The sequence below is a fragment of the Oncorhynchus mykiss genome, chromosome 13 (assembly GCF_057628025.1).
Source record: "Oncorhynchus mykiss isolate SJ-2025 chromosome 13, ASM5762802v1, whole genome shotgun sequence".
NCBI classification, from domain to species: domain Eukaryota; kingdom Metazoa; phylum Chordata; class Actinopteri; order Salmoniformes; family Salmonidae; genus Oncorhynchus; species Oncorhynchus mykiss.
This window is the reverse complement of record NC_143034.1, coordinates 64,492,265-64,518,044: the sequence shown is the minus strand read 5'-3', so window position 1 is coordinate 64,518,044 and position 25,780 is coordinate 64,492,265. Positions and strand designations below refer to the sequence as shown.

The following is a 25,780-nucleotide window of genomic DNA, read 5'->3' as shown; positions in this document are numbered from 1 at the left end:
GCTGTCTCTGGTAAAGCTGTGTTATTAGGGGTTCTGCTGTCTCTGGTAAAGCTGTGCTCTTAGGGGTTCTGCTGTCTCTGGTAAAGCTGTGTTCTTAGGGGTTCTGCTGTCTCTGGTAAAGCTGTGTTCTTAGGGGTTCTGCTGTCTCTGGTAAAGCTGTGCTCTTAGGGGTTCTGCTGTCTCTGGTAAAGCTGTGTTCTTAGGGGTTCTGCTATCTCTGGTAAAGCTGTGCTCTTAGGGGTTCTGCTGTCTCTGGTAAAGCTGTGTTCTTAGGGGGTTCTGCTATCTCTGGTAAAGCTGTGCTCTTAGGGGTTCTGCTGTCTCTGGTAAAGCTGTGCTCTTAGGGGTTCTGCTGTCTCTGGTAAAGCTGTGCTCTTAGGGGTTCTGCTGTCTCTGGTAAAGCTGTGTTCTTAGGGGTTCTGCTATCTCTGGTAAAGCTGTGTTCTTAGGGGTTCTGCTATCTCTGGTAAAGCTGTGCTCTTAGGGGTTCTGCTGTCTCTGGTAAAGCTGTGTTCTTAGGGGTTCTGCTGTCTCTGGTAAAGCTGTGCTCTTAGGGGTTCTGCTGTCTCTGGTAAAGCTGTGCTCTTAGGGGTTCTGCTGTCTCTGGTAAAGCTGTGTTCTTAGGGGTTCTGCTGTCTCTGGTAAAGCTGTGTTCTTAGGGGTTCTGCTGTCTCTGGTAAAGCTGTGTTCTTAGGGGTTCTGCTGTCTCTGGTAAAGCTGTGTTCTTAGGGGTTCTGCTGTCTCTGGTGAAGCTGTGTTCTTAGGGGTTCTGCTGTCTCTGGTAAAGCTGTGTTCTTAGGGGTTCTGCTGTCTCTGGTAAAGCTGTGTTATTAGGGGTTCTGCTGTCTCTGGTAAAGCTGTGCTCTTAGGGGTTCTGCTGTCTCTGGTAAAGCTATGCTGTTAGGGGTTCTGCTGTCTCTGGTAAAGCTGTGTTCTTATAGGTTCTGCTATCTCTGGTAAAGCTGTGCTCTTAGGGGTTCTGCTGTCTCTGGTAAAGCTGTGTTCTTAGGGGTTCTGCTGTCTCTGGTAAAGCTGTGTTCTTATAGGTTCTGCTATCTCTGGTAAAGCTGTGCTCTTAGGGGTTCTGCTGTCTCTGGTAAAGCTGTGTTATTAGGGGTTCTGCTGTCTCTGGTAAAGCTGTGCTCTTAGGGGTTCTGCTGTCTCTGGTAAAGCTGTGTTCTTAGGGGTTCTGCTGTCTCTGGTAAAGCTGTGTTCTTAGGGGTTCTGCTGTCTCTGGTAAAGCTGTGCTCTTAGGGGTTCTGCTGTCTCTGGTAAAGCTGTGTTCTTAGGGGTTCTGCTATCTCTGGTAAAGCTGTGCTCTTAGGGGTTCTGCTGTCTCTGGTAAAGCTGTGCTCTTAGGGGTTCTGCTGTCTCTGGTAAAGCTGTGTTCTTAGGGGTTCTGCTATCTCTGGTAAAGCTGTGCTCTTAGGGGTTCTGCTGTCTCTGGTAAAGCTGTTTTCTTAGGGGTTCTGCTGTCTCTGGTAAAGCTGTGCTCTTAGGGGTTCTGCTGTCTCTGGTAAAGCTGTGTTCTTAGGGGTTCTGCTATCTCTGGTAAAGCTGTGCTCTTAGGGGTTCTGCTGTCTCTGGTAAAGCTGTTTTCTTAGGTGTTCTGCTGTCTCTGGTAAAGCTGTGCTCTTAGGGGTTCTGCTGTCTCTGGTAAAGCTGTGCTCTTAGGGGTTCTGCTGTCTCTGGTAAAGCTGTGTTCTTAGGGGTTCTGCTGTCTCTGGTAAAGCTGTGTTCTTAGGGGTTCTGCTGTCTCTGGTAAAGCTGTGTTCCTAGGGGTTCTGCTGTCTCTGGTAAAGCTGTGTTCTTAGGGGTTCTGCTGTCTCTGGTAAAGCTGTGTTCTTAGGGGTTCTGCTGTCTCTGGTAAAGCTGTGCTCTTAGGGGTTCTGCTGTCTCTGGTAAAGCTGTGTTCTTAGGGGTTCTGCTGTCCTCCATTGCAACTACCCTCCGCTGCTTTGCCTTTGTCCGCAGCAGTAACAGCAACCCAGTATTTGTTTCCATTGTCCAGTTCTTTTAATAGTGTACAATTGAATTCAATAGAACTTCCCCTAAGGGGAAATCAAAATAAAGGATTGCTAGAGAACCCAGTCAGAGGCAGTCAGTAGCAGTTCTGGGTATGTGTCTGTTATAGGTGAGGCTTTGACCTCTCCACCCAGCTGAGTCACACTGACCGCTGGCCCTAATCCTCCCCCTGTGTGTCTGAGTCGGGGACAGTCAGGGAAAAGGTGCAGGGTGTATAGAGTCCTCTGGTATGTGTCTAATCTAGCCTAATGAAGGCTGTTAACCCAGAGCACTGCGTGTGAGTACAGCTGTTTATATACAGTGCATTCAGAAAATATTCAGACCCATTGATTCTTTCCACATTTTGTTACATTAAAGCCTTATTCTAAAATGTATTAAATATTTTTTTCTCCTCATCAATCTGCACACACTACCCCATAATGACAAAGCAAGGTTTTTTGACAATTTTGCAAATATGCATATATTTGTAAAAAATTAAACACTGAAATATTACATATACATAAGAATTCAGACCCTTCACTCAGTAGTTTGTTGAAGCACCCTTGGCGGCGATCACAGCCTCGAGTCTTCTTGGTATGATGCCCAGCCTCGAGTCTTCTTGGGTATGATGCCCAGCCTCGAGTCTTCTTGGTATGATGCCCAGCCTCGAGTCTTCTTGGGTATGATGCTACAAGCTTACAGCCTCGAGTCTTCTTGGGTATGATGCTACAAGCTTACAGCCTCGAGTCTTCTTGGTATGATGCCCAGCCTCGAGTCTTCTTGGGTATGATGCCCAGCCTCGAGTCTTCTTGGGTATGATGCCCAGCCTCGAGTCTTCTTGGGTATGATGCTACAAGCTTACAGCCTCGAGTCTTCTTGGGTATGATGCTACAAGCTTACAGCCTTGAGTCTTCTTGGGTATGATGCTACAAGCTTACAGCCTCGAGTCTTCTTGGGAATGATGCTACAAGCTTACAGCCTCAAGTCTTCTTGGGAATGACGCTACAAGCTTACAGTCTCGAGACTTCTTGGGTATGATGCTACAAGCTTACAGCCTCGAGTCTTCTTGGGTATGACGCTACAAGCTTACAGCCTCGAGACTTCTTGGGTATGACGCTACAAGCTTACAGCCTCGAGTCTTCTTGGGTATGACGCTACAAGCTTACAGCCTCGAGTCTTCTTGGGAATGACGCTACAAGCTTACAGCCTGGAGTCTTCTTGGGTATGACGCTACAAGCTTACAGCCTGGAGTCTTCTTGGGTATGATGCTACAAGCTTACAGCCTGGAGTCTTCTTGGGTATGACGCTACAAGCTTACAGCCTGGAGTCTTCTTGGGTATGATGCTACAAGCTTACAGCCTCAAGTCTTCTTGGGTATGACACTACAATACTTCTTGGGTATGATGCTACAAGCTTACAGCCTCGAGTCTTCTTGGGTATGACGCTACAACCTTACAGCCTGGAGTCTTCTTGGGTATGACGCTACAAGCTTACAGCCTGGAGTCTTCTTGGGTATGACGCTACAAGCTTACAGCCTCGAGTCTTCTTGGGTATGATGCTACAATCTTGGCATACCTATATTTATTCTCTGCAGATCCTCAAGCTCTGTCAGGTTGGATGGGGAGCATCACTACACAGCTATATTCGGGTCTCTCCAGAGATGTTCGATCTGGTTCATGTCCAGGCTCTGGCTGGGCCACTCAAGGACATTGAGGCTTGTCCTGAAGCCACTCCTGCATTGTCTTGGCTGTGTGCTAAGGGTCTTGTCCTGTTGGAAGGTGAACCTTCACCCCAGTCGGAGCGCTCTGTAGCAGGTTTTCGTCAAGGATCTCGCTGTACTTTGCGCTGTTCATCTTTCTCTCAATCTTGACTAGTCTCCCTGCTGCTGAAAAACATCCCTGCAGCATGATCCTGCCTCCGCCATGCTTCACCGTAGGGATGGTGCCAGGTTTCCTCCAGACGTGACGCTTGGCATTCAGGCCAAATAGTTCAATCTTGGTTTCGTCAGACCAGAGAATCTTGTTTCTCATGGTCTGAGAGTCCTTTCGGTGCCTTTTGGCAAACTCCAAACAGGCTGTCATGTGCCTTGGCTTCCGTCTGGCCACTCTAACATAAATGCCTGATTGGTGGAGTGCTGCAGAGATGGTTGTCCTTCTGGAATATTCTCCCATCTCCACAGAGGTACTTTGGAGCTCTGTCAGAGTGACCATAGGGTTCTTGGTCACCTCCCTGACCTAAGCCCTTATCCCCCGATTGCTCAGTTTGGCCAGGCGTCCAGCTCTAGGAAGAGTCTTGGTGGTTCAAAACTTCTTCCATTTAAGAATAATGGAGGCCACTGTTCTTGGGGACCTTCAATGCTGCAGACATTTTTTTGTACCCTTCCCCAGATATGTGCCTCGACACAATCCTGTCTCGGAGCTCTACGGATAATTCCTTCAACCTCACGGCTTGGTTTTTGCTCTGAAATGCACTGTCAACTGTGGGACCTTTATATAGACAGGTGTGTGCCTTTCCAAATCATGTCCAATCAATTGAATTTGCCACAGATGGACTCCAATCAAGTTGTAGAAACATCTCAAGGATGATCAGTGGAAACAGGATGCATCAGAGCTTAATTTTGAGTCTCATAGCAAAGGGTCTGAATACTTATGTAAATGAGGTATTTATTGTTTTTATTTTGAAATAATTTGAATTAACATTTCTGAAAACCTGTTTTCGCTTTGTCTTTGTGGCGTTTTGTGTGTACATTGATGAGGATTTTTTAAAAACATTTAATTATTTTTAGAATAAGACCTTAAGGTAACAAAATGTGGAAAAAGTGAAGGGGTCTGAATACTTTCCTTAATGTACTGTATAGCAGACCGCTCTGTAATGCTTGACCAGTGACCACCACATGCAGCTGCCTCTGAGAACAATGTGGCTTTACCCTGGCTTTACTCTTCACCAACTGGCTTGTCAGAACCAATGCGATCAATACAAAGAACTCTGATTTAATGTACAGTATGATCCAAAGTTGAGGCCCTCTCTATTTGAATTACAGTACATCGAAAGGTTGCAAGTTCAAATCCCTGAGCTGACAAGGTACAAATCTGTCGTTCTGCCCCTGAACAGGCAGTTAACCCACTGTTCCTAGGCCGTCATTGAAAATAAGAATTTGTTCTTAACTGATTTGCCTAGTTAAATAAAGGTAAAATAAATAACATCGATTCAGGAATTGAACTGGGCATGTACTCTAACTAAAAGTGGAAATGATCTTTCACATCTTAAGTTCCTGCATTGACTTCTATTGAGTTGAGCATTGTCATATTGGGAAATGAATATGGCAGCAACTACTCCTTTCCAGGTCCTGTATGTAAAAAGTTCTGAGTGTCGGCCCATAACCACTAAGTCCTATTTCCTCAGCCTTTATCTTGCAACGTTAAAGTCGAAATTCATGGAAAAGCTGTAAGGACCAATGCCCTACCGGTCGGTCAATGAGAAGGGTGCATGTTGCGAGAGCCTTCCTATCGGAGCCTGATAAACCTTGAGTTGCAGCAGTCTCTGCGTCAGTAAGACCTCCCTCCATGCCTCTGTAACCTGTGGAATATCTGGAGTCTACTGAGCTGCCACAGAGAAACCTGAGCTGATCAGCCCAGAAACCAGAGACTCTTGAGAGTCAGTGGAGGATTGACACATACCTTCCTTCCCTCCCTCTCCTGCTTCTCCCCTCCACGTTCACCTCCTCCCCTCCCTCCCTCTCCTGCTTCCTCCCTCCACCTCCAGGGTTCAAATGTCAGCATGAAGGACTGTCCTTTCATTCTTTCATCCAGGAAGCCAAACACCCGGACTCATGACCTTTTCTGGTTGACATTGCTAGCAGTCACTGTCACAGTTGACCTAATGAAGATGGAGGGTTGAACAAGACACAGTAGGCCTTACTGTTCTTAATATCATTAAACCCAACTCTCTGTCTCACTGTCTCTGAGATGTAACCCAACTCTCTGTCTCACTGTCTCTGAGATGAAACCCAACTCTCTGTCTCACTGTCTCTGAGATGTAACTCAACTCTCTGTTCTCTGTCTCTGAGATGAAACCCAACTCTCTGTCTCACTGTCTCTGAGATGTAACCCAACTCTCTGTTCTCTGTCTCACTGTCTCTGAGATGTAACCCAACTCTCTCTCACTGTCTCTGAGATGGAACCCAACTCTGTCTCACTGTCTCTGAGATGTAACCCAACTCTCTGTCTCACTGTCTCTGAGATGAAACCCAACTCTGTCTCACTGTCTCTGAGATGTAACCCAACTCTCTGTCTCACTGTCTCTGAGATGTAACCAAACTCTCTGTCTCACTGTCTCTGAGATGTAACCCAACTCTCTGTTCTCTGTCTCTGAGATGTAACCCAACTTTCTGTTCTCTGTCTCTGAGATGTAACCCAACTCTCTGTTCTCTGTCTCTGAGATGTAACCCAACTTTCTGTTCTCTGTCTCTGAGATGTAACCCAACTCTCTGTCTCTGAGATGTAACCCAACTCTCTGTTCTCTGTCTCTGAGATGTAACCCAACTCTCTGTCTCACTGTCTCTGAGATGTAACCCAACTCTCTGTTCTCTGTCTCTGAGATGTAACCCAACTCTCTGTTCTCTGTCTCTGAGATGTAACCCAACTCTCTGTTCTCTGTCTCTGAGATGTAACCCAACTCTCTGTTCTCTGTCTCTGAGATGTAACCCAACTCTCTGTTCTCTGTCTCTGAGATGTAACCCAACTCTCTGTCTCACTGTCTCTGAGATGTAACCCAACTCTCTGTTCTCTGTCTCTGAGATGTAACCCAACTCTCTGTTCTCTGTCTCTGAGATGTAACCCAACTCTCTGTTCTCTGTCTCACTGTCTCTGAGATGTAACCCAACTCTCTGTCTCACTGTCTCTGAGATGTAACCCAACTCTCTGTCTCACTGTATCTGAGATGTAACCCAACTCTCTGTTCTCTGTCTCTGAGATGTAACCCAACTCTCTGTTCTCTGTCTCTGAGATGTAACCCAACTCTGTCTCACTGTCTCTGAGATGTAACCCAACTCTCTGTTCTCTGTCTCTGAGATGTAACCCAACTCTCTGTTCTCTGTCTCTGAGATGTAACCCAACTCTCTGTCTCACTGTCTCTGAGATGTAACCCAACTCTCTGTCTCACTGTCTCTGAGATGTAACCCAACTCTCTGTTCTCTGTCTCACTGTCTCTGAGATGTAACCCAACTCTCTGTCTCACTGTCTCTGAGATGTAACCCAACTCTCTGTCTCACTGTCTCTGAGATGTAACCCAACTCTCTGTCTCACTGTCTCTGAGATGTAACCCAACTCTCTGTCTCACTGTCTCTGAGATGTAACCCAACTCTCTGTCTCACTGTCTCTGAGATGTAACCCAACTCTCTGTTCTCTGTCTCTGAGATGTAACCCAACTCTCTGTCTCACTGTCTCTGAGATGTAACCCAACTCTCTGTCTCACTGTCTCTGAGATGTAACCCAACTCTCTGTTCTCTGTCTCACTGTCTCTGAGATGTAACCCAACTCTGTCTCACTGTCTCTGAGATGTAACCCAACTCTCTGTTCTCTGTCTCACTGTCTCTGAGATGTAACCCAACACTCTGTTCTCTTTCTCACGGTATCTGAGATGTAACCCAACTCTCTGTTCTCTGTCTCACTGTCTCTTGAGATGTAACCCAACTCTCTGTCTCACTGTCTCTGAGATGTAACTCAACTCTCTGTCTCACGGTATCTGAGATGTAACCCAACTCACTGTCTCTGAGATGTAACCCAACTCTGTCTCACTGTCTCTGAGATGTAACTCAACTCTCTGTCTCACTGTCTTTGAGATGTAACCCAACTCTCTGTCTCACTGTCTCTGAGATGTAACCCAACTCTCTGGATGGTTTGAAACTCGAGAAGTAAACGGAAGTGCAGCAATGCACAGTGTCACCTCTCATGTGTCTGCCAGGCAGCTCCTTCTCAACCAGTGATGTGAGGCAAGTTGTTAGTCTCACTGTGAAAAATGTAGTTTTGTTTTTGGACAGCATTGGGACAGCGTTCCTATTCTGTCCTGTCACCATGTATGGACAGGTTATCTGAAGGCCCGTCCAGATGGTGCCTTTGTCCACCCCAGTGTTGTGAAGTAGGATGTTGTCTCGCTGGGACAACATTGGGGAACGTTCCCACTGTCCCATCACACACACACACACTGCCGTCTGCTCCATTATTTTGAATGGCTAACAACCCATTTAGATAACCCATGTTTTGCAATGTGTCAGGTGGCACCTGCTGTTGATGCTAGGATTCTTTTCCCTGCAGTCAAAAACATCGGAGGGACTGTGGGACGATTTGCATGCAAGCATAGAGATGCTTTTTTCCCAAACAACTTGGAGTGAGTGTGTTTGTGTGTACATTCCAGATGTTATCAGATGTAAATTCTGATTATTTCTCTATTGCATACTGCAGATTATAAACTGGGTGGTTCGAGCCCTGAATGCTGATTGGCTGACAGCCGTGGTATATCAGACTGTATACCAACATGTATTTTTACTGCTCTAATTACGTTGGTAACCAGTTTATAATAGCAATAAGGCACCTCAGGGGGTTGTGATATATGGCCAATATTCATTCCATGGCTAAGGCCTGTATCCAGACACTCTGCATTGCTTTGTGCATAAGAACAGCCCTTTATCGTGGTATTTTGGCCATATACCACACACCCCCGGGCCTTATTGCTTAAATATACACAGTGTACAAAACATTAGGAACACCTTCCTAATATTGAGTTGCACCCGCTTTTTCCCTCAGAACAGCCTCAATTCGTCTCGGCATTGACTCTACGAGGTGCCGAAGGTGTTCCACAGGGACACCCACATGCTGACCCATGTCGACTCCAATGCTTCCCACAATTGTGTCAAGTTGGCTGGATGTCTTTTGGGTGGTGGACCATTCTTGAGACACACGGGAAACTGGTGTGTGAAAAACCCAGCAGCATTGCAGTTCTTGACACAAACCGTTGCACCTGGCACCTACTACCATACCCCTTTCAAAGGCACTTATATGTTGTCTTGCCCATTCACCCTCTGAATGGCACACATACACAATCCATGTCTCACTTGTCTCAAGGCTTAAAAATCCTTTGTTAACCTCTCCTCCCCTTCATCTACACTGATTGTAGTGGATTTAACAGGTGACATCAATAAGGGATCATAGCTTTCACCTGGATTCACCTGGTCAGTCTGTCATGGAAAGATCAGGTGTCCTTAATGTTTTGTACACTCAGTGTATATAGTTGTCTAAGTTATGTTTTGGGACAAACACTTTGGGACAAAGACTTCAAAAATGTAACTTGTTCAACTTGCCTGGACACCAATCTGCTCAAACAAATGATGTATTCATGTTGCTTTATTTTAGAAAGCCAGTGACTGTTTCAAGACTTCCCATCCTAACCTATAATGAGTATCACTGAGCACTGCAGTCATATTGATGTACAGTCATCTGTCTAATTTGCATTTGTTTCCTGCAGCCATTACTGATCCAATCTCCTCAACACAGAATAGTATCCTTATCCTGGAATAGTCCCACGTAATCTTTCTGTTTATGGCTGCTACTGAAATTAGCCTATGTCCCATTTATTATTTTTATTTATTTTTACCTTTTTATTTAACTAGGCAAGTTAGTTAAGAACAAATTATTATTTACAATGACAGCCTAGGAACAGTGGGTTAACTGCCTTGTTCAGGGGGAGAATGGCATGTTTACCTTGTCAGCTTGGGGATTCGATCTAGCAACCTTTCGGTTACTGGCCCAACGCGCTAACCACTAGGCTACCTGCTGCCCCCATAGGGCCCTATTCCCCAGAAAGTACACTACATATGGAATAAGGTACCATTTAGGGGTTTCTTAATGTTGTGAAAAACCCTTTACCGAAAAGTGATGTTTTGTTTTTTCACCCACAAAATCACGGTGCTGTTATCACAAACACATTATTTTCTGTTTATAGACTAACTAGGCAATAGGCAATAAAGGCCTAGGGGAAAGTTGTGTAGTTGAAGTACAACAACTACTTAGGTGTATTTGCGAGGGATGCATGACAAGACATTGCAAGATGCAGATTACAAAGACATATGCGCCCCATGGTTCTTTCTGTCTGCCCTCTCCTCTCTCTCCCTCATGCTGGTTTGCCTGGGGCGTATTCATTACACTGATTCTGTTGCAAAACGTTTCTGAACGGAAGCAAACGGAACGAAACTGAGAAGGACCTACCTGAATTTATCCAATGGCAACTATCTGTTTGCACTAATGATTACACCCCTGCTCTTTCTTTTTGGTAATGATGCAAGTGTGTGTTCAGTCTTCGGTCTGTTGCCTGTAGAATATCTTAGCCTATTGATTGATTGATGATAGATAGGTCCTGCTTCACTGAAGTTGCAAGCCAAGAAATTGGGAGATACAGCATTCCAAATTTGCGACACAGTTTACATACACCTTAGCCAAATACATTCAGTCGGAAGTTTACATACACCTTAGCCAAATACATTTAAACTCAGTTTTTCACAATTCCTGACATTTAATCCTTGTAAAAATTCCCAGTTTTAGGTCAGTTAGGATCACCACTTTATATTAAGAATATAGAATAATAATAGTAGAGTGATTTATTTCAGCTCTTATTTCTTTCATCACATTCCCAGTGGGTCAGAAGTTTACATATACTCAATTCGTATTTGGTAACATTGCCTTTAAATTGTTTAACTTGGGTCAAACGTTTCGGGTAGCCTTCCCCAAGCTTCCCACAATAAGTTGGGTGAATTTTGGCAAATTCCTCCTAACAGAGCTGGTGTAACTGAGTCAGGTTTGTAGGCCTCCTTGCTCTCACACGCTTTTTCAGTTCTGCCCACACATTTTCTATGGGATTGAGGTCAGGGCTTTGCGATGGCCATTCCAATACTTTGACTTTGTTGTCCTTAAGCCATTTTGCCACAGCTTTGGAAGTATGCTTGGAGTCATTGTCCATTTGGAAGACCCATTTGCGACCAAGCTTTAACTTCCTGACTAATGTCTAGAGATTTTGCTTCAATATATCCACATAATTTTCCGTCCTCATGATGACGTCTATTTTGTGAAGTGCATCAGTCCCTCCTGCAGCAAAGCACCCCCACAACATGATGCTGCCACCCCCGTGCTTCACGGTTGGGATGGTGTTCTTCAGCTTGCAAGCCTCCCCCTTTTTCCTCCAAACATAACGATGGTCATTATAGCCAAACAGTTCTATTTTTGTTTCATCAGACCAGAGGACATTTCTCCAAAAAGTATGTTCTTTGTCCCCATGTGCAGTTGCAAACCGTAGTCTGGCTTTTTTATGGCGGTTTCAGAGCAGTGGCTTCTTCCTTGCTGAGCGGCCTTTCAGGCTATGTTGATATACTTTTGTACCTGTTTCATCCAGCATCTTCACAAGGTCCTTTGCTGCTGTTCTGTGATTGATTTGCACCAAAGTACGTTCATCTCTAGGAGACAGAACGCGTCTCCTTCCTGAGCGGTATGACGGCTGCGTGGTCCCATGGTGTTTATACTTGCGTACTATTGTTTGTGCAGATAAACGTGGTACCTTCAAGCGTTTGGAAATTGCTCCCAAGGATGAACCAGACTTGTGGAGGTCTACAATTTTGGCTGATTTTATTTGGATTTTCCCATGATGTCAAGCAAAGAGGCACTGTGTTTGAAGGTTGGCCTTGAAATACATCCACAGGTATACCTCCAATTGACTCAAATTATGTCAATTAGCCTATCAGAAGCTTCTAAAGCCATGACATTTTCTGTAATTTTCCAAGCTGTTTAAAGGCACAGTCAACTTAGTGTATGTAAACTTCTGACCCACTGGAATTGTGATACAGTGAATCATAAGTGAAATAATCTGTCTGTAAACAGTTTTTGGAAAAATGACTTTTGTCATGCACAAAGTAGATATCCTAACTGACTTGCCAAAACTATAGTTTGTTAACAAGAAATTTGTGGAGTGGTTGAAAATAGGGTTTTAAGGCCTCCAACCTAAGTGTACAGTCGTGGCCAAAAATATTGGCACCCCTGCACTTTTTTCAAACAATGCAGCATTTCATCCAGAAAACTGTTGAAATTAAAACATATTTTGGTATCCACATATGTATGTCTTCGGTGTGCAGTTGAACAAAACAAAAGAAATTGAATAATTTACTGAATCTTTGCTAATTCCACAAAGAAATCCTAAAATGGCCTGGACAATATTATTGGCACCTTCTAGAAGTAGTTGGAAATTATTAGATTTCAAGCAGATGATTCTCATTTACTTTGGAATTGAACTCACCTGTGGTGAGTTGAAGGTGCCTGCAGTATAAAAATCACATATTAAAGCAGTTTAAATAGAGAAAATGACTCATTGTTTTGTTTAACTGTGTGTACTGGAATGAGCATGGACAAAAGAAAGAGAACCAGAGAATTATCTGAGGTCAGACACAAGATTACAAGTCCATCTCCAGAGACCTTGATGTTCCTGTTTCCACCGTACATAATGTTATCAAGAAGTTTGTGGCCCACACCACTGTCGCCCACCTCCCTAGAGGTGGCTGCAAGAGAGATCTTGATGGAATTGTGCAGCGAAGGATTGTTTGAATTGTGGAGAAATCACCTTGATCAACTACCACACAAATTCAAGCTGATCTTCAGACACAAGGTACGACAGCTTCAACTAGCACCATCCGCCACCAACTCAATGAAAGGGGGTTATATGGTAGGAGACCCAGGAGGACCCCACTGCTGTGAGAAAGACATAAGAAAGCCCGGCTGCAATTTGACAAAACACACCTGAACATGCCAAAACCCTTCTGGGAAAATGTCCTGTGAACAGATGAGACCAAAATAGAGCTTTTTGGTAAAGCACACAATCTCTATGTTTACAGAAAACAAAATGAAGTTTTCAAAGAAATGAACACCTTCCTTACAGTCAAACATGGAGGAGGGTCAGTGATGTTTTGGGGTTGCTTGCTGCCTCTGGCGCTGGGTTCCTTGAACATGTACATGGCATCATGAAATCAGGAGAATACCAAGGTATTTTGGAGCGCAATGTCAGACCCAGTGTCAGAAAGCTGGGTCTCCGTCCAAGGGTCTTCCAGCAGAACATATGGACCCCAAACACACTTCAATAAGCACCCAATGGTTCAAGACAAAACACTGGACTGTTCTAAAGTGGCCAGTGGAGAGGTCTCAAAACAGCAGTTGGGAAAAGGCACCCTTCAAATCTGGGAGAACTGGAGCAGTTTGCACAATAGGAGTGGGCCAAACTACCAGTACAAAGGTTCAGGAAGCTCATTGATGGTTATAGGAAGGGCTTGATTGCAGTTATTTTGACCAAAGGCAGTGCTACCAAATATTAAGTCTAGGGTGTCAATAATTTTGTCAATGCCATTCCTGTTTTATTTTCTGAGTTAAATGGATATATTAAGTTCTGAATCAAAAACAAAGGTTCTGTAATATTAACAGTAAAATAAATAATTGTGGATATCAAATACTTTGTTCAATTTCAACTTATTTTTAGAGAAAATTGTGAGTTACTGGCAAGGCAAGGGTGCCAAAATTTTTGGCCACAACTGTATGTAAACTTCCGACTTCAGCTGTAAATAGGCCTAGTACATGGTTCTGACTCCGTCTGCCTGATGGCCGACCTGCTTATACTGTGCCCCTCCCCTCTATCTCTGTCCCTTGCTAGCTCACAATGAAAGATGCGAGTGTTCGGAAATATGGCAAATACAGTCTCCTGCGTTCCAAAAATACTGAATCTTAGGAGTCAATTCCTGGCGGAATCTAATCTCGATACTCAGAAATGGGAGTCGACTCCAGAAGGTTTAGGCTTGAGGTTTTATTTATTTGCACCAACAACAACAAAAGAAGTGCAGTACTGGGTGATTTGAAAAGTCATAGTCAATCGATTAATAATATAATACTTTTAGCAACAACAACAAAAATCCTTCATTTACAGTCTGTAGACACTATGAGAATAGAAGGGTTCAGAACGTTTGTGAACCATCACAGCACAGTCAAAAAATATATGGCAAATAGAAAATGGATGGTGTACAGAGATAGATGGGAGGGGTTAAGTGGAGCTGAAGGGTGGTACTAAAAACTAAAGATAACTAATAAAATATACTGTGTCTGTAAAATGTATATAGGTTCAGAACTTTATTTTTCAGTGGCAGGGACTGGGAGACTAGCCAGGATCGAGGGAAAGATGAACGGAGCAAAGCACCGATAGCTCCTTGATGAAAACCTGCTCCAGAGCGCTCAGGACCTCAGACTGGGGCAAAGGTAGACCTTCCAACAGGACAACGACCCTAAGCGCACAGCCAAGACAACGCAGGAGTGGCTTCTGAACAAGTCTCTGAATGTCCTAGAGTGGCCCAGCCAGAGCCCGGACTTGAACCTGATAGAACATCTCTGGAGAGACCTAAAAATAGCTGTTCAGCGACGTTCCCCATCCAACCTGACAGAGCTCGAGAGGATCTGCAGAGAAGAATGGGAGAAACTCCCCAAATACAGGTGTACCGAGCTTGTAGCGTCATACCCAAGAAGACTCAAGGCTCTAATCACTGCCAAAGGTGCTTCAACAAAGTACTGAGTAAAGGATCTGAATACTTATGTAAATGTGATATTTACGTTTTTTTTAAACCTGTTTTTATCTTTGTCATTATGGGGTATTGCATGTAGATTGATGAGGGGGGGGAAACGATTTAATCCATTTCAGAATAAGGCTGTAACATAACAATATCTGGAAAAAGTCAAAGGGTCTGAATACTTTTCGAATGCACTGTATATTCATGAAAACCGTAATGTAATTTAGAAAGCAATATTTCATCAACCATGTCAAACGATAAATATAAAAAGATGCCAAGTGTGTATACATTGTTAAGGGCTGTTGCAAACTGTTGAGTAGTTTTTATGAAAACCGTATTGGTGCTCGTATAGAATAGTGTTTATTCAACATTCTCTTATACACCAATTTTTCTAGAATTTTAGAAAAACATGGTAGTAAAGATATTGGGTGATAATTTGTAAAATATATTGGATCCCCAGATTTATAGAGGGGAATAACTTTGGCAATTTTCAAATCTTCAAATGTTCAATATCTTTACCATTTACAGTGGCTTGCGAAAGTATTCAACCTCCTTGGCATTTTTCCTATTTTGTTGCCTTACAACCTGGAATTAAAATGTTTGTTTTTTTATTGGGGGGGGTTGTATCATTTGATTTACACAACATGCCTACCACTTTGAAGATGCAATTTTTTTATTATTGTGAAATAAGCAAGAAATAAGATGAAAAAAACAGAACTTGAGCGTGCATAACTGTTCACCCCCCCAAGGTCAATACTTTGTAGAGCCACCTTTTGCAGCAATTACAGCTGCAAGTCTCTTGGGGTATGTCTCTATAAGCTTGGCACATCTAGCCACTTGGATGTTTTCCCATTCTTCAAGGCAAAACTGCTCCAGCTCCTTCAAGTTGGATGGGCCCGCTGGTGTACAGCAATCTTTAAGTCATATCACATATTCTCAATTGAACTGAGGTCTGGGCTTTGACTAGGCCATTCCAAGACATTTAAATGTTTCCCCTTAAACCACTCAAGTGTTGCTTTAGCAGTATGTTTAGGGTCATTGTCCTGCTGGAAGGTGAACCTCTGTCTAAGTCTCAAATCTCTGGAAGACTGAAACAGGTTTCCATCAAAAGTGTCCCTGTATTTAGCACATCCATCATTCCTTCAATTCTGACCAGTTTCCCAGTCCCTGCCGATGGGGAAAAACATCCCCACAGCATGATGCTGCCAACACTATGCTTCACTGTGGGATGATGTTAGGTGTTGAGTTAGCGCCAGACATAGCGTTTTCCTCGATGGCCAAAAAGCTCGATTTTAGTCTCATCTAACCAGAGTACCTTCTTCCATAAGCAAACGTGTTTGCTTATTTTTTTCTTTCAGCAATGGATTTTTTCTGTCCACTCTTCCGTAAAGCCCAGCTCTGTGGAGTGTACGGCTTAAAGTGGTCCTATGGACAGATACTCCAATCTCCTCTGTGGAGCTTTGCAGCTCCTTCACGGTTATCTTTGGTCTTTTTGCTGCCTCTTTGATTAATGGCCTCCTTGCCTGGTCTATGAGTTTTGGTGGGCGGCCTTCTCTTGGCAGGTTTGTTGTGGTGCCATATTCTTTCAAAAAAAATTATAATGAATTTAATGGTGCCCCGTGGGATGTTCAAAGTTTTGGATTTTTTTTTTTATAACCCATCCTGATTTGTTCTTCTCCACAACTTTGTCCCTGACCTGTTTGGAGAGCTCCTTGGGCTTCATGGTGTCTTGCTTGGTGGTGCCCCTTGCTTAGTGGTGTTGCAGACTCTGGGACCTTTCAGAACAGGTGTATATGTAGATTAACCCATATATACTGAGATCATGTCACACTTAGATTGCACACAGGTGGACTTTATTTACTAATTATGTGACTTCTGAAGGTAATTGGTTGCACCAGATCTTATTTAGGGGCTTCACAGAGAAGGGGGTGAATACATATGCACACACCTCTTTTCCATGTTCTATTTTTTTCATTTCACCTCACCAACTTGGACTATTTTGTGTATGTCTACCTCAAAAGCTAGTTAATGAGGCGACGCAAGGGGGACACTTGAGGCTGATAAGTACGTTTTAAACATCCTCATGTGCTACACTTGTTGCTTGGCAACATTCTGTCCATACACACTACATATAAACAAATTATTAGTTGGGTTGTTGTTACTGCAAAATATATGCCTTCCAGTCTCCACTTTAGTTTTAGGATCAGCATCAAAACGTTTTCCTTCTTGAAACTTAGTTATACGAAAAGTCAACGTGGTAATCAGTAGGACATTGCGAGCTACATTTTCAAAGTATTGTAGCAGCAGTTTAGCTGAGATGAAGGAGCTGTGTTGTCAATGGATACTTTGCTGGTGAATTATTTTGTGGTGAGAGATATTTGGATTTAAGTGACACTAACAATGGGATAAGTTGAATGGTAGGTCAGGGGTCTGAACATGGTGCCATGCACAGGCTTCTTTCACAGAGCTTTCTCTCTCCCTGCACAGGCCCCTCTCGCTCTATCTCTCCTTCCTATTTCTCCTAGTGCCACCCCACTCACTATCTGTTTCCGTCTCATCTACCACACTCCCTCCCTCTCTCTCTCTCCATGTCCTGACAAAGGACACATTTACCAGGATGTTCTGGTGCCCTTTAGTCAGTGATGTTGTTTGAACTGTGGTGAGTATACCAGCCACAGCCCACAGGGCAGGGTGGGGCTGGAGACTCTGAGAGGTGGAGTGGTTTAGGACACACTGGGACAGGGAGTGGAACTGTGGTGAGTATGCCAGCCACAGCCCACAGGGCAGGGTGGGGCTGGAGACTCGGAGAGGTGGAGTGGTTTAGGACACACTGGGACAGGGAGTGGAACTGTGGTGAGTATGTCAGCCACAGCCCACAGGGCAGGGTGGGGCTGGAGACTCGGAGAGGTGGAGTGGTTTAGGACACACTGGGACAGGGAGTGGAACTGTGGTGAGTATGTCAGCCACAGCCCACAGGGCAGGGTGGGGCTGGAGACTCAGAGAGGTGGAGTGGTTTAGGACACACTGGGACAGGGAGTGGAACTGTCTTAGGACACACTGGGACAGGGAGTGGAAGTGTCTTAGGACACACTGGGACAGGGAGTGGAAGTGTCTTAGGACACACACTGGGACAGGGAGTGGAATTGTCTTAGGACACACACTGGGACAGGGAGTGGAAGTGTCTTAGGACACACACTGGGACAGGGAGTGGAAGTGTCTTAGGACACACACTGGGAAAGGGAGTGGAAGTGTCTTAGGACACACTGGGACAGGGAGTGGAACTGTCTTAGGACACACTGGGACAGGGAGTGGAACTGTTTTAGGACACACTGGGACAGGGAGTGGAACTGTTTTAGGACACACTGGGACAGGGAGTGGAACTGTTTTAGGACACACACTGGGACAGGGAGTGGAAGTGTCTTAGGACACACACTGGGACAGGGAGTGGAAGTGTCTTAGGACACACACTGGGACAGGGAGTGGAAGTGTCTTAGGACACACACTGGGACAGGGAGTGGAAGTGTCTTAGGACACACACTGGGACAGGGAGTGGAAGTGTCTTAGGACACACACTGGGACAGGGATTGAGTGGAGCTGGGCCTGTGTTTAGCTATTGTAATCCAGGGGTTAATAACGAGTGGAGCTGGGCCTGTGTTTAGCTATTGTAATCCAGGGGTTAATAACGAGTGGAGCTGGGCCTGTGTTTAGCTATTGTAATCCAGGGGTTAATAACGAGTGGAGCTGGGCCTGTGTTTAGCTATTGTAATCCAGGGGCTAATAACGAGTGGAGCTGGGCCTGTGTTTAGCTATTGTAATCCAGGGGTTAATAACGAGTGGAGCTGGGCCTGTGTTTAGCTATTGTAATCCAGGGGTTAATAACGAGTGGAGCTGGGCCTGTGTTTAGCTATTGTAATCCAGGGGTTAATAACGAGTGGAGCTGGGCCTGTGTTTAGCTATTGTAATCCAGGGGTTAATAACGAGTGGAGCTGGGCCTGTGTTTAGCTATTGTAATCCAGGGGTTAATAACGAGTGGAGCTGGGCCTGTGTTTAGCTATTGTAATCCAGGGGTTAATAATGAGTGGAGCTGGGCCTGTGTTTAGCTATTGTAATCCAGGGGTTAATAATGAGTGGAGCTGGGCCTGTGTTTAGCTATTGTAATCCAGGGGTTAATAACGAGTGGAGCTGGGCCTGTGTTTAGCTATTGTAATCCAGGGGTTAATAACGAGTGGAGCTGGGCCTGTGTTTAGCTATTGTAATCCAGGGGTTAATAATGAGTGGAGCTGGGCCTGTGTTTAGCTATTGTAATCCAGGGGTTAATAATGAGTGGAGCTGGGCCTGTGTTTAGCTATTGTAATCCAGGGGTTAATAATGAGTGGAGCTGGGCCTGTGTTTAGCTATTGTAATCCAGGGGTTAATAACGAGTGGAGCTGGGCCTGTGTTTAGCTATTGTAATCCAGGGGTTAATAACGAGTGGAGCTGGGCCTGTGTTTAGCTATTGTAATCCAGGGGTTAATAACGAGTGGAGCTGCGCCTGTGTTTAGCTATTGTAATCCAGGGGTTAATAACGAGTGGAGCTGGGCCTGTGTTTAGCTATTGTAATCCAGGGGTTAATAACGAGTGGAGCTGGGCCTGTGTTTAGCTATTGTAATCCAGGGGTTAATAATGAGTGGAGCTGGGCCTGTGTTTAGCTATTGTAATCCAGGGGTTAATAACGAGTGGAGCTGGGCCTGTGTTTAGCTATTGTAATCCAGGGGTTAATAATGAGTGGAGCTGGGCCTGTGTTTAGCTATTGTAATCCAGGGGTTAATAATGAGTGGAGCTGGGCCTGTGTTTAGCTATTGTAATCCAGGGGTTAATAATGAGTGGAGCTGGGCCTGTGTTTAGCTATTGTAATCCAGGGGTTAATAATGAGTGGAGCTGGGCCTGTGTTTAGCTATTGTAATCCAGGGGTTAATAATGAGTGGAGCTGGGCCTGTGTTTAGCTATTGTAATCCAGGGGTTAATAATGAGTGGAGCTGGGCCTGTGTTTAGCTATTGTAATCCAGGGGTTAATAATGAGTGGAGCTGGGCCTGGCTCATATGACACAGTGTTTATTTGTATGTTCCACCATTTCACAGCAGTTTATGTATTCATAACATGTGAATAAAACATTCATGAAATGTATAAGTCTGTGTACTAATTGTTGGTACATTGAGACATTTAGTCAGATGTATTATCTTGGAACATGTAATGATGTTGAAATGAAATGCATTGGACTGTTCATGTGTAGTCATGTGATTATGACTCATCTTCATTATGCAATGTTCAACAGTAAGTGAACAAAGCTTGCTTCATGTCAAACCATACAGAAACGCCTGGGTTGGGTTTGTTTGATCAATGATCAGTCACATACTGTCACAACAGCACTTTCCTCTCTGGGTATTTCTCTCAGAGCAGAGCCATCACTACCTGCTGTAAACAAACACAGTTGAATAATATGGAAATACTGGATGAGTAGTGTATAGTTCGTTCATCATTCGTTCAGTCCCACACTAAAGCTCTCTTCCTGTATAGTGTATCACTACTGTATTTAATGCACTGAACCACTCGACCTCTGCCCTCTCTCCTCTCCCCTGCCATTGTGTCCCAGTATGGAACATTCTGTCTATTGTTTTGTATTATTAAACTACTCTGTTGTTGTTTGATCAGAGCTTTCTGACCACGTCTCTCTGCGAGCTCTGTGGGACAGACAGCCTATAGCCTGGGGTGACATGGAATGGAAAATCTCTCTCCAGACAGACAGTCAAAGCTTTCGTCAGATGAACATCATATAGCCTACTGTGTAGTCTGACATACAGAGTAGGAGGTGGCCTAATCAGAGGGAGGACCAGCTTGGCTCCTGCTCAAAAAGGAACCAAACTGAAGAAAACGCACTGAAACAAGGAGGGACTATACTTGGAAATGCTCATTTTAGTTTTCCATCTGGAAACGTTTTAAAACTAATGAACATGACCCAGGTTGATGTCATACTGTGTAGGCCTACAGTCCAGGAAGTGGTCTAGTCACAGGGCTCACACACTCCTCCATGGGTTAGTAGCTACTCAGATATAGACATGATGGTTTCAGGAGATACACATGGGATTAACAAAGGAATCCCTTACTTCCTGCTGATTTATATGCTTTGATTATATTGAGTTTGATGTACAGTACCAGTCAAAAGTTTGGACACATCTACTCATTCAAGGATTTGTCTTTATTTTTACTACTTTCTACATTGTAGAATAATAGTGAAGACATCAAAACTATGAAAAGTATGGACTCATGTAGTAATGAAAAAAGTGTTAAACAAATATATTTTTCTGTTGACCTACTCTGCATCTAACAAAGACATGGCGGTTGGAACCAAAAATCTCAAATTTGGATTCATCAGACCAAAGGACAGATTTCCACCGGTCTAATGTTCACTGCTCGTGTTTCTTGGCCCAAGCAAGTTTCTTCTTATTATTGGTGTCCTTTAGTAGTGGTTTCTTTGCAGCAATCCGACCATGAAGGCCTGATTCACACAGTCTCCTCTGAACAGTTGATGTGGAGATGTCTGTTACTTGAACTCTGTGAAGCATTTATTTGGGCTGTAATCTGAGGTGCAGTTAATTCTAATGAACGTATCCTCTGCAGCAGAGATAACTCTGGGTCTCCCTTTCCTGTGGCGGTCCTCATGAGAGCCGGTTTCATCATAGCGCTTGATGGTTTTTGCAGCTGCACTTGAAGAAACCTTCAAAGTTCTTGAAATGTTCCAGATTGACTGACCTTCATGTCTTAACATAATATGGACTTGGTATTTTACCAAATAGGGCTATCTTCTGTATACCGCCCCTACCATGTCACAACCTTGTCACAACTGATTGGCTCAAACACATTAAGAAGGAAAGAAATTCCACAAATGAACTTTTAAGAAGGTATACCTGTTAAATGAAATGCTGAATGAGAGAATGCCAACAGTGTGTAAAACTGTGATCAAGGCAAAGGGTGGCTACTTTGAAGAATATCAAATATATTTTTATTTGTTTAACACTTTTTTGGTTACTGCATGACTCCATATAGGTTATTTCACAGTTTTGATGTCTTCACTATTATTCTACAATGTAGAAAATAGTTCAAAATAAAGCAAAAACCCATGAATGAGTAGGTGTCCAAACTTTTGACTGCTACTGTAGGTTTCTCTGTGTAAGATGAGTCACTTGATTTAACGTGTTACGATAGAGGCATCAGTAAAACAAGGTCCTTTCATCCGTTTATTAGCAACACACATTATGATAATCACTCAGAAGTGCCATGTGGGTGGATCCTTATTAAGGAAAGGAAAAGGGGATGACACCTGGTCAGTTGTACAACTGAATGCCTTCAACTGAAATGTGTCTTCCCCATTTAACCCAACCCCTCTGAATCAGAGAGGTGTGAGGGGGCTGCCTTAATCAACAAACCCACGTATTCGGCACCCGGGGTACAGTGGGTTAACTGCCTTGTTCAGGTGCAGAACGACAGATTTTTACCTTGTCAGCTCGGGGATTCGATCCAGCAACCTTTCAGTTACTGGCACAACACTCTAACCACTAGGCTACCTGCATGAATTGGGTGTTACGATTTCCAGTTGCTTTATGGTGTTATTACGTTTTAATCCATTTTTGATTGGCTGTATCATGCAAAGAGTGATATTGTTTTTGGTTCCCTGCAGTTAGAGCTGTTTTTGATTATCTAACTGCAGGTGGTAATGACACACTGTTTCCTCAACGTTAGCAAATATTAATAAGGTCCATTTTAGTTTACAACTGAATTAAAGCCATCCTGGGTTGTATTCAGTAGGGAGAAAACGTGTTGAAATGAACTGAACCGCAGGAGATACAAACTGAGCTTGTCCAATAACGACACAGATTTCCATTTGCAACACATTTCTTCGGTGTGCTCTACTCTGAACATGATAAATGAGTGTGACAGTGTCTCACAAATAAATCACTGTTCTGTCGGCGTTGTCAACATTGTTTCCATTGCCCACCTTTTTGTCAGTTCAGCACTTGTCAGAGGGATGTTTACTGTATGTCTTTTCTCTTTCATGAAGGAAAGCAACCATTTGAGGCTATGTACATCGTACGGACTACCCTTTTCCACCATATTCCTTCCACCAGTCCATATCTAATGGTGCACACTTCAGGAGAAGGGTAGATAATACAGTGGGGCAAAAAAGTATTTAATCAGCCACCAATTGTGCAAGTTCTCCCACTTAAAAAGATGAGGCCTGTAATTTTCATCATAGGTACACTTCAACTATGACAGACAAAATGAGGAAAAGAAAATCCAGGAAATCACATTGTAGGATTTTTAATGAATTTATTTGCAAATTGTGGTGGAAAATAAGTATTTGGTCACCTACAAACAAGCAAGATTTCTGGCTCTCACAGGCCTGTAACTTCTTCTTGAAGAGGCTCCTCTGTCCTCCACTCGTTACCTGTATTAATGGCACCTGTTTGAACTTGTTATCAGTATAAAAGACACCTGTCCACAACCTCAAACAGTCACACTCCAAACTCCACTATGGCCAAGACCAAAGAGCTGTCAAAGGACACCAGAAACAAAAGTGTAGACCTGCACCAGGCTGGGAAGACTGAATCTGCAATAGGTAAGCAGCTTGGTTTGAAGAAATCAACTGTGGGAGCAATTATTAGGAAATGGAAGACATACAAGACCAATGATAATCACCCTCGATCTGGGGCTCCACGCAAGATCTCACCCCGTGGGGTCAAAATGATCACAAGAACGGTGAGCAAAAATCCCAGAAACACACCTAGTGAATGACCTGCAGAGAGCTGGGACCAAAGTAACAAAGCCTACCATCAGTAACACACTACGCCGCCAGGGACTCAAATCCTGCAGTGCCAGACGTGTCCCCCTGCTTAAGCCAGTACATGTCCAGGCCCGTCTGAAGTTTGCTAGAGAGCATTTGGATGATCCAGAAGAAGATTGGGAGAATGTCATATCGTCAGATAAAACCAAAATATAACTTTTTGGTAAAAACTCAACTCATCGTGTTTGGAGGACAAAGAATGCTGAGTTGCATCCAAAGAACACCATACCTACTGTGAAGCATGGGGGTGGAAACATCATGCTTTGGGGCTGTTTTTCTGCAAAGGGACCAGGACGACTGATCCGTGTAAAGGAAAGATTCGTGAGTGAGATTTTGAGTGAAAACCTCCTTCCATCAGCAAGGGCATTGAAGATGAAATGTGGCTGGGTCTTTCAGCATGACAATGATCCCAAACACACCGCCCGGGCAATGAAGGAGTGGCTTCGTAAGAAGCATTTCAAGGTTCTGGAGTGGCCTAGCCAGTCTCCAGATCTCAACCCCATAGAAAATCTTTGGAGGGATTTCAAAGTCCGTGTTGCCCAGCAACAGCCCCAAAACATCACTGCTCTAGAGGAGATTTGCATGGTGGAATGGGCCAAAATACCAGCAACAGTGTGTGAAAACCTTGTGAAGACTTACAGAAAACGTTTGACCTCTGTCATTGCCAACAAAGGGTATATAACAAAGTATTGAGAAACTTTTGTTATTGACCAAATACTTTTTTTCCACCATAATTTGCAAATAAATTCATTAAAAATCCTACAATGTGATTTTCTAGATTTTTTTTTCTCATTTTGTCTGTCATAGTTGAAGTGTACCTATGATGAAAATTACAGGCCTCTCTCATCTTTTTAACTGGGAGAACTTGCACAATTGGTGGCTGACTAAATACTTTTTTGCCCCACTGTATGTCAAATAGTGCACACTTCAGGAGAAGAGTAGATAATATGTCAAATAGTGCACACTTCAGGAGAAGGGTAGATAATATGTCAAATAGTGCACACTTCAGCAGAAGAGTAGATATGTCAAATAGTGCACACTTCAGGAGAAGAGTAGATATGTCAAATAGTGCACACTTCAGGAGAAGAGTAGATATGTCAAATAGTGCACACTTCAGGAGAAGGGTAGATAATATGTCAAATAGTGCACACTTCAGCAGAAGAGTAGATATGTCAAATAGTGCACACTTCAGGAGAAGGGTAGATAATATGTCAAATAGTGCACACTTCAGCAGAAGAGTAGATATGTCAAATAGTGCACACTTCAGGAGAAGGGTAGATAATATGTCAAATAGTGCACACTTCAGCAGAAGAGTAGATATGTCAAATAGTGCACACTTCAGGAGAAGGGTAGATATGTCAAATAGTGCACACTTCAGGAGAAGGGTAGATAATCTGACCAAAACCCTAATCTTGTTTTCCCCCACGAGCCAAGCAGCCAATCAGTGCATGTTTCTCTCTCGCCACAGGCGTTGTGCTGATGGAGATATCCGAGGTCCACAGGAAAGTTCACCTTGAGCTAGAGGAGAATGTGAGTACTGTCTCTGTCTATGTGTCTGTGCGTTTGCGTGCGTGTGTTCTGCAAGGTGTGCGTGTGGGTTCTGCAAGGTGTGTGTGTGTGTATTCTGCAAGGTGTGTGTGTGTGTACATGAGTGTTTGCGTCATCTATTGTTTAATTCCCTGCATGAATTGCCTCGCCCAGTGTGCCCTCTCTCTCTCCCTCTCTATTTTTCTCTCTCTGCTGCTTAACACAATGTACCGTTTTTAATTCCCCTCAAACACAAATCTCTCTTTCTCTTTCCCCCTCTTCAACTCTCTCCATTAGTAATCACATGATGGTGTTTCCCTTTATGTAACATCAAGGGACAGAAAAAGCAAAGATGAAGAGAAGAAAACAAAAAGAAGCTAGAGGAAAAGTTGCACCTGTTTGGTTATTGTGTACAGCCTGTTTATAGGACGGGAGCAGGTCTGAACATGCCCTGTGACGGGGCCTCTGGGAACTGTTGTTGATGACAGTCACACTTGTCAAGGCCTGTAGTTATGGTTGGCATACAATTACTTATTCTACAAACTATAAAAAATAAGTATACAAGGTTAGGGAGACATTTAATTCATGTAATCAATTACTTGTAATCTGATTACAAAGAATACTGTAACTGTAATCAATTACATTACCAGCAAAATATACTGTAGTCAGATTACAGATACTTTTGAAAAACTAGATGATTACTTCTTGTATTGACTTTTAAATTCAGAAAGCATGTTTGTGAAAA

At 43.7% G+C, this 25,780-nt stretch overlaps 1 protein-coding gene across 2 annotated transcripts in view; it reads left to right on the top strand.

Annotated features, from left to right (window-relative positions):
• Positions 1-25,780, top strand: part of LOC110539043 (BAR/IMD domain-containing adapter protein 2-like 1) — an 80,176-nt gene that overhangs the window by 12,925 nt on the left and 41,471 nt on the right. For both annotated transcript variants that reach the window (XM_090197170.1, XM_090197171.1), the window contains one exon: positions 24,977-25,038. In XM_090197170.1, the coding sequence (XP_090053296.1) occupies positions 24,977-25,038 (62 nt within the window). The remainder of the gene's footprint in view (positions 1-24,976; positions 25,039-25,780) is intronic.